Source organism: Panonychus citri, unplaced genomic scaffold, assembly GCF_014898815.1.
Source record: "Panonychus citri isolate SS breed McGregor unplaced genomic scaffold, ASM1489881v1 Contig00105, whole genome shotgun sequence".
Taxonomy (NCBI): domain Eukaryota; kingdom Metazoa; phylum Arthropoda; class Arachnida; order Trombidiformes; family Tetranychidae; genus Panonychus; species Panonychus citri.
The window spans coordinates 211,922-221,226 of record NW_026515510.1 but is presented as its reverse complement, the minus strand read 5'-3'; the positions used below and the strand labels follow the sequence as shown (position 1 = coordinate 221,226).

General features: G+C 31.0%; 2 protein-coding genes across 2 annotated transcripts; one reads left to right on the top strand and one right to left on the bottom strand.

Moving 5' to 3' along the window:
• Positions 1 to 1,563: 1,563 nt before the first annotated feature.
• Positions 1,564 to 4,891, bottom strand: LOC128389194 (5'-nucleotidase domain-containing protein 3-like). Its single transcript, XM_053348743.1, is given in 9 exon segments — positions 1,564 to 2,603; positions 2,678 to 2,903; positions 2,984 to 3,085; positions 3,178 to 3,611; positions 3,686 to 3,735; positions 3,738 to 3,759; positions 3,840 to 4,015; positions 4,115 to 4,559; positions 4,665 to 4,891. Coding segments are annotated over 8 exon segments (1,506 nt in total). The 5' UTR covers positions 4,218 to 4,559; positions 4,665 to 4,891; the 3' UTR covers positions 1,564 to 2,210.
• Positions 4,892 to 7,240: 2,349 nt separating this feature from the next.
• Positions 7,241 to 9,199, top strand: LOC128389196 (peptidyl-glycine alpha-amidating monooxygenase-like). Its single transcript, XM_053348744.1, has 5 exons — positions 7,241 to 7,663; positions 7,747 to 7,928; positions 7,988 to 8,104; positions 8,187 to 8,470; positions 8,553 to 9,199. Exons 1-5 carry the CDS (start codon positions 7,487 to 7,489, stop codon positions 8,945 to 8,947), a joined length of 1,155 nt encoding a protein of 384 aa, XP_053204719.1. The 5' UTR covers positions 7,241 to 7,486; the 3' UTR covers positions 8,948 to 9,199.
• Positions 9,200 to 9,305: the final 106 nt, after the last annotated feature.

Sequence of the window (9,305 nt, the reverse complement as noted above, 5' to 3'; positions counted from 1 at the left end):
CAATTAAGTCCAACATGACAGTTTCTATTGTAATTAATTAATTGTCCTCGGGAAACTAATTGTAAACACATTGTATTGATCATCAATTGACAATTTAATCAACTGTCTCTGGTCAAGAGTTAAAAGTAATTGTGGTCAAGAATCAAATTAGAAACGATAATTAGTGATTAAGATTCATTTCCATTGGTTTGATTTAAATTATAATCTAATACTTAAAATCTTGTTAATCAATAAACTGATTAACTGAAGTTTTAATCGCGATTAAGGATTTAAGATTAATTGTTAATCTAACCACTTGGACAATTAAAGTGTAAAGAGTTAGTTTTTTTTGTAAATGGTTTAATTGTTTTCAATTTAAATTCAATTATTTTCCCAGAAATAAAACAAATTGTTACAATATTTATCCTTCAAGTTGATTGTCCAGTTTAAAGTGAAAACTGACCATCGTAGTTTTGATTTGAAACAATTTAGAGATACATTTTAATTTAATTACAATTATAAGCTCTGTAATTATGATTAGACTTTCAAATAAAAACTGTAACAATTAATATCCTTTGATTGTTTCCATTCATGATTCTTGGTTTTGTATTGACGATAATTAATTTAATTAGATGAGCAATTTGTTTTTCTTTGAATTTAGCTTTTTTTTCACCACGATAATTGTGAATCAATTGAAATTTTTAATTCTTAATCGATACAATTAATTAATCATTAAATCTAAATTTCTATTCAACAAATGATGAAGATAAATTGTTGGTTAAAAGAGACTAGATCTTTTCGATTGTTTAGAATCAATTGATTGACATATAATCGCTCCAGATATTCACCATAAATGGCTAATTAGATATCATTTGTATAAATTGATTAATATATTGATTGGATCATTTGAATGTTAATTCAATTGTTAGAATTTGATTGTTACATTTGATTGTTTAATCTGTTGCCAAGATCTAATGTAACATCGTTCACCTTACCTCTCATTAACGCATTTGCAACGGGCTCGTAGTTTTTTGATAACCTTGAAGGGAATCATATCTCATAAATCACTCGCACTTAATAATAACATCTATTTATAGAATAATCAAGAGAGTTGAGTTCAAATTCGCGGGTATTTTGTTGAGGAAACGGAAAACACATCTTTCGTTTTTTTTAACGATGATACAGTTATAAGGATGACAATATCGATCCGAACGGAGTATTTGCTAACAATGAACTGGATCTATCGGAAATTAAGGTTTACGGTTTCGATTATGATTATACTTTGGCTGTTTATAAAGAATCTCTTCATTATTTAATCTACAATTTAGGACGTGATGTGTTAATTAGCAAATACAATTGAGATATTTTTTATAATCTTAACTAATTTAACTTTCGAGAAATAAGAAATCAAAATTTGAGTCCAACCCTTTTTCCGAATAGGTTAAGATAATAGTGAATTAATCTTCGAGTGCTAATATTAGACACCGAAGTCGATCGATTAATACGAATTTTTTTTTGTAAATGGTTTAATTGTTTTCAATTTAAATTCAATTATTTTCCCAGAAATAAAACAAATTGTTACAATATTTATCCTTCAAGTTGATTGTCTAGTTTAAAGTGAAAACTGACCATCGTAGTTTTGATTTGAAACAATTTAGAGATACATTTTAATTTAATTACAATTATAAGCTCTGTAATTATGATTAGACTTTCAAATAAAAACTGTAACAATTAATATCCTTTGATTGTTTCTATTCAGGTTTCTTGGTTTTGTATTGACGATAATTAATTTAATTAGATGAGCAATTTGTTTTTCTTTGAATTTTGTTTTTTTTCATCACGATAATTGTGAATCAATTGAGATTTATTAAATCAGGATTAATTAGTCATGTAAATTGTTTAGAGAGCTAAGCCAAAGAAATTGAGATTCCTTTTTAATTCTTAATCGCTACAATTAATTAATCATTAAATCTAAATGTCTATTCAACAAATGATAAAGATAAATTGTTGGTTAAAGATTGGAGCGGTTAATTACTGTGATTAATTAAATGACTGATCTAGATGATTCTGTCCAAATTGGTTGTTGAGCTGCAAGTGAACAATTAACTCTGATTTAGATCTCAATTGATTCCATAGTCATGATTGAGTTGATTTTCATGCTTCTTTTTAATTTCCATAATCTTGATTTCTAATCATCAGCAATTAGTAAACCACAGGGTTTTCCTTGCCGATTAATATTGAATTTCCCGAACTTTGATAACTGGGGACATCTTTTCATGGGGTAATGATCCCCTTCGAGGGCAGAAAATGTGATTAACTGAATAGTTCAGCAAGTTCGTAATATGTGACATATAAATGTCACTGTAACGGAAAAGTCGACGGGAAAAGTAGGACGGATTATGATGTGTCCTAAATATGCTTCCGAATTGTGGGTTGAATAAACTTTTCGATTTCAATCTGAGAACTTCTCGATCTCGAAATAAATATTGTAACAAATCTTCGGCATGGAGAGGTGACTTTAAGATGCATGTGTCTCTTTGACGTTCATCGATCAGCAATTGGATTGCTTGTAATTCACTGATTGCCTCTGAAAACTCCTCAGAATTCAGAATATTAATCTCATTCTATTAGGGGGAGAAAAAGAATAAAGAAATTAGTTCATCATGAGAGTCGAGTAGATTATCATTTAGATTGATACCTCAAGTTCACCAATTACAGCTCCGGTTCTCCAACCATGGAAAAGAGTTAAATCAGCTAAATCAGCGTAAATTTGATCACCAAAATAAAGGATATTATTACCATGCCAACCGGTCAGTTCGAGTAACTTTTTCACTGTCCCTTCCATGTAAACTTTACCCTTTTCAAAACGAGTCACCTCTTCCCATGTATGTGAATCAGTATCAGGTTGATAACTTCTGAAAGGTCTGAACGATTAAGAGAGAGATTTAAATTAGTTGAATAAAAAAGAAATTACAACAATCAAATGAATGAATAAAATGATTACCTATGAGCTTGATTGAAAAACTTTGGCTTTCGAGCTCGAACAATAATAATGTCAAATAAATCTGTCCAATTGTTACCAATCATAAATCTCATGCCACAGTCTCTGAAAATTGAAAATTAGACAATTAAATTAATCTGGAATTGATTGATTTCTGTTATGTTGATATAGAGTGAATTATATACACCGAGACTTACACAAAATCGAAAGGACTGTTTGTGATTAGGAACATTTTCTTTTTGGCAACTCGAAGTCGAGTAAGAAATTCTGTAAGTTCAGGTCGCTTTTCTAAATAATCACCGATTCTATCACGATCAAGCATTTGATGCATCACAGGGTGAATACTTTGCACAGCCGATTGAACATCATAGAAAAGTATCTCTGGACAATAGGGAATATTATTCCTGATAAAATATTCAGTTACATTTGCAAGTAAACAAATTTCTGGCACAGAGAAGAGATCATTTAATTGTTTCATCTTTGGATGATCATCTTCAGGTTTAATCAATGACTGGGAGATGTAACAACCACCATATATTTGGGTCACTTCTTCATCGGATAAAGGGCTGAATCCTCTGTATACACATCCAAGTTGAATTTGATGAAACGAGTCGATCTTAGTCAAAAGTCCCTATGAAATTGATATAAACAAAATAATATTGGGTAAACAAAATAGTAAACATTTCAATAGATTTTTTTTCTTACGTGTTCAATATCATAATGAAGGCCTCGAATTGCAAAATCGGGAATATAATTAAACGATTTGATTCCTTTGGATACTTTAAGATGAAGATAAGTAAACAAAATTAGCAAAAATTCAATGAAACAATAAGAGAAGAAACTTAATGAAAGTTCTCACTTTGTATTTGCTAATTAACACATCACGTCCTAAATTGTAGATTAAATAATGAAGAGATTCTTTATAAACAGCCAAAGTATAATCATAATCGAAACCGTAAACCTTAATTTCCGATAGATCCAGTTCATTGTTAGCAAATACTCCGTTCGGATCGATATTGTTTTCTTTGATTTTATCTGAGGGAAAACAAAAGGAAGTAAAATTAAATTTAGAATAGAAAATTTTGAGAATAGAATATTTTTTGTTCTATTCTATTTAGAATCTGTTTTACTTACTCTTAAAGTGTCTCTTGTAACTGATATAACGATTGGTAAGATCTGGCGAAACTGCTAAACTAGACAATTGAGTAATTTCTTCATCAGAACTTAAATCGTTCATCGGAATATTGATTGTAGACACTGACCGGTGACAATTATAGTTGGATATTGGTGAGAATGATGAAGATGGGAAGATAATGAAACTTGTGATGGTAAAGTTAAAGATGGCGATGATGATATTTTAGATGAACAACAAGGTGGTGATTGTTGTTGTTGTGATGAGGATGATGAAGAAAATGATAATGATGATGGAGAAGATGTAATAATTGATGGTGAGATCTTTCTTGGAGACAATAGATTACCCAAATTAATGGTTAACCGCAATTTACCGAGATATTTAATTGAAGACATTGTTATGTTTACCAATCAGTGTAACTCAATCAGATGATGTCCGGGATGTCAGCTAGTAATTAGAATCAATTATAGTTAATTGTAAATTAGACAATTAGTTAAATAAACAGAAAAAGAACAAAAAAATCACAAAGGAAAAAAAAATACAAATACAAACCTTCAAGGTTGTAAATAAATAGGAAAACATATGATGTTTATCATCGGTTGATTTGCTTTTTCTTAATTTCTTACCATTAATTTGTGATTGTCAATTACTGGAAGATTGATATTACTCTATACTTGAATGGAATTAAATAAATTAGAAACAATTTAAGTGAAACAATTAAGAGACCAAGGGAAAGGAAAACACAATTGGTGATGTTTTGGTTTCAGTTGAAAGAAAAACGTAGACAGTAAATTAGACAGAGAAATAGAAAGAGAAAATTAAAAGAAAGAGAAACAAATGTGTTGATAGTCACGGAGATTAATTTGTTTATGTTTTCGTTACCTACTCTCTTTGGGTCACCTTGCAATTAATTATCTTTTTTAATTCTATCAATCAACTTAAGTAGATTTCTATTGATTGTTAAGTGTTAATAAATGGTACTTGTACTATGGTAATTAGTTAATTGTTCAATTTAATTTGATTCTGTTTCCTTTGTTTACTTTGTTTATTTCCCTTCGTTTGCTGATCATTTTGGTGTTTTGGTCTATATTTTCATCTCTTTCTTTATTAATTGTTCCTCGAAAAGATTTAATTGTGATTAGAGATGACCGATTATTTGATTGTCCACGACAATCAAGGTGGGACACTAAGATTGGAGAGACAATCGGTTTGAATTTAATTTCTTTACTGTGACTTACCGGTTACCTATAAGGTTGGTTGTTTTTTTTTATTTCTCTTATTAGTTGTGATTAAATTAACTAATTTTCGATTACTTTCTTTATTTCCAGGTTGAGTTCTGAGTAATCTGTTCATTGGTCCTGGTGAATTGGTCCTTAGATGATGAAGGACAATCAAGGTGAAGGATTTGATGGTCAAATTTATGAGTTTCTTTCAATTGGAGTTTCAATTTTTCTCTTAGTCATTTGCTCATATTGATCATGATAAATTGGTGAATTTCGTTCTTAATTTGTTCACCTCAGAGAAAATGGTGTCCAATTTGAAAGCATTGGGAAGATTGCGGAAGAAAATTAAGGAAAGAATTGAGAACATTAAAAAAATGAATGTTCGAAGAAACATTTTAACCAGAAGAGGGAAGAACAAGGAAAAGCCGTAAGACATGATTAATATCGAGTTAATCGAATGATAAGTTCTGATTGAGTCAAACGATTTGAGGTCAAGGACAGATAACCAAAAGACCTGAACAACTCGAATTGAAGAGAATGATAAAGAGTCACCATGAGCTATTAAATTTTGGGACAATCAATTGGAATCAAAAGGAAGACGAAAGATTAACGTTCCATTAAACGTCCAAGATCAAACTCTACTAATTAACCTTAACCCTGGAATCAGCATGAAAACGAAATCAACTGATAAAGAAAAACTGTCACCATCATAACGACAATTACATTTGAAATCAACAAATTGTCAATCAAAGTCTCAGAAAGTCAACAATTAACCCAATCACTTTTTCAATTACCTCATTGTATAACCTTTGTTTAAGAAATTCCCAGACTCTGAAATGGTGAAAGTGTTTCCATCCCCTGAAGACAAATCATGAAGAGGATAAAGCTGAAGGTCTTTGGAACAAAATTGAAAACAACATTATTATCATGATAATCGCTCCCTCTCTCCCTCTCTCTCTTTCTCTGATATTTTTCACCATCGAAAGCTGAATTGTTCTGGTAGAAAACAAGTAGAAAAGAAACAAAATGGAGAAAATTTCGTGTTTTCTTTTCTTCTAAATGATAACCAGTTAGGAGTGTCAAAGAACCAAGGTCAACAAGAAGACTAATCAGAGAAGATGAAAACAAGAATTTTCAGCCATTCCGCTGGTTAGAACTTTCTCTCTAACTCTTTCTCTTTCTTTCAGTTCTCCATGAAGCAAAAAGTTCACTTTCGCTGTCAGTAGTTTACATCACAATTTCAAATAATCTACGTATTCATGTAAAAAGAGAGAAAGAGACTGAACAAGATTCAGCAAATTCATTCAACACCAACAATTCAAGGTCTTCCTCTTTTCTTCATCTTGGTAAAGGTTGAAAAGTAACACTCATGATTCCGCTTTTTTCCACCACAACTTTGACTATTCTCGAACCAACCAAAGGCCTTGAAAAGGATATAACGGATTCTAAAGTGTTATCAATGAAAATGCTCAATTTTTAAGCGCGAACTCAACGGAATCGGAAGAACCGAAAGAGTAAAATCTGATACAACAATCGAAAGAATTTTCTATCTATTCGAAGTTCTGATTAATTGATGTTTCATCTCATTCATGGAATTTTCAATTAGATGACTAATTTAAACTGTCATCAATTCTCATTACGATTAACCAACTTTTATCATCGAAAAAAAAAATAAAACTGAACAATCGAAAATTATTTCATTCCAATGAATTTGATTTCGTAATAACTGAAACTAGTTGATTCAATTTCATGTCCAATATTTAATTCGATAAGGTAAACATGTAATCGAAATGTTCAGCGCAAGTTCATTCATACCTCGAATTGAAATCAATAAACTATTCTTATCGTTACCATGGTAGTCACCGAATACCCTAAGGTAAAGTTCATCTTTCTACTCATATATCACATATTTTACTAGAGAAAAGTGATAAGAATTCATTGTAACATATTGAAGAATAAATTTTTATTCTAATAAGTTATTATAATTTAAATTCTAAATCTAAACAATTAACTTAAATTGAAGTAAGAAACAAATAAAAAGTTTGATTTATAAGACAAATTGAATTGGTTTCCAAAAGGATCAAAGTGAAAACAATCAACAATAACCTCCAATTAATCAGTGTGTTTATCAATAGAGTTAATTAGCTGATTATGGTTAATCAAATTGGAAGCCAGTTAATCATTTTTATTTGCTGGCTGATTGTAAATCTAATCAAACCCGGAAATGGAGCTTATTATGAATTCAATCAGAATCCACAAGCTCTGATTGATAATGAGGATCTTATTGCTGGTTATGAACCAGGAATATTATCACAAAAATCCTTACAGGTAAATCTTTGATTTAATATTGATCATGATGATTAGATGATTTAATTGTTTTCTCTGATTCTTGTTTTTGGACAAAAACAAAGCAATTCGGTGACATGAGAGATGAAGATTCGGGTTGGGAGATTGATTATCCAAGAATCACCGAAGACACTGATTGGCCTAAAAGCGATTTTCTCAGTAAATTGGGTCAAATTGCTGGAATTGCAAGTCACAAGAACAATTCGATTTACATATTTCACCGAGGTGACCATGTTTGGGATCACAGGTAATTTATCACCTTAAGGTCAATTCCATTTCAAACTAATCAATCTAATTGACTTTCAGATCATTTGACATATCGGAACATTATAAGAAGATCAATAAAGGACCAATAGCCAATGATACGATCTTCGTTGTCGATGGTACAACCGGAAAAGTGATCAAATCATGGGGAGCGAATAAGTAAGTGATTAGAATTGTGTTCAAAATTTTCTCGATTAAATTAAGCTAATTGCTATGAATCATATTCCTCTGAACATGTTAGATTTTATATGCCCCATGGAATCAGTTTGGATCGGGAAGGTAATATTTGGTTAACTGATGTCGCTCTTCAACAGGTATTCAGGTTCAAACGGGACGATCTCGAAAAACCCGACCTGGTCTTGGGTGAACCTTTTCAACCAGGACGTGATTGGAATCACTTTTGTCTTCCTACCGATGTTGTTGTCGCTTCAACTGGATTAGTTTATATTAGCGATGGTTATTGTAATTCGAGGATATTAATTTTATCACCTTCGGGAAAAGTTCTGTCCGAAATTGGAATAAAAGGTTTTCTGTCTTTTGTTTTTCTCTTTCGAATTTCAATTTCCCATTTTTTCTCATAATTATCGTCTTTTTATTTTCCCCACAGATAATATGGTGATACCTCATAGTTTAGTTCTATTGGAGGAAGAGAATCTGATCTGTGTTGCCGATCGGGAAAAACGAAGGATTTTATGTTACACTGCGGGTCTTGATCGAACTCAACCTGGAATTCTGACCTTTAACATTAACCATCCGAGATTTAATCGTATATTTGCCATTGATCATGTCGGTGATTTACTGTTCGCTTTAAGTGTTCCCGAAGACGAATCACAATCAGAAGGAATCATATTCAACTTGGCGACAGAACGTATTGTAAACGCATGGAAACCTCGTTCGGGTTTTCGTCAACCTCATGATTTGACCATCTCGTCCGATCGGAAGAGCATCTTTGTCAGTGACATCGATCCAAAAGGACCTAAAATATTCAAATTCAACATGTGATTGGAAAAAGAAAACCAAAAAGAATATAAAATGTCACATTAATTACGAACAAATTAATTTCGAAAAATTTTTTTTTCGATCAATATTAATTCTGTTCCAATGATCATCTCATTCCAATTCCAATATTTTATCATCCTGTAAATTCATCGTTAAATGATAACCACTATTATCTCCTTTGTCCAGAGAATATAATTTATTTCCAAAGTTAATTACAACCAATTCGATGATTAAAGCCAATTAAACTAAAATAAATTTCCATCTTTAATCATTAATCATTTTCCAATTTTCTTCTCAATAACTTTCCACCGAAATCCCTTTCAATCTTAAAATAACCATCTTCTTGTAGAGCATAAAAAAA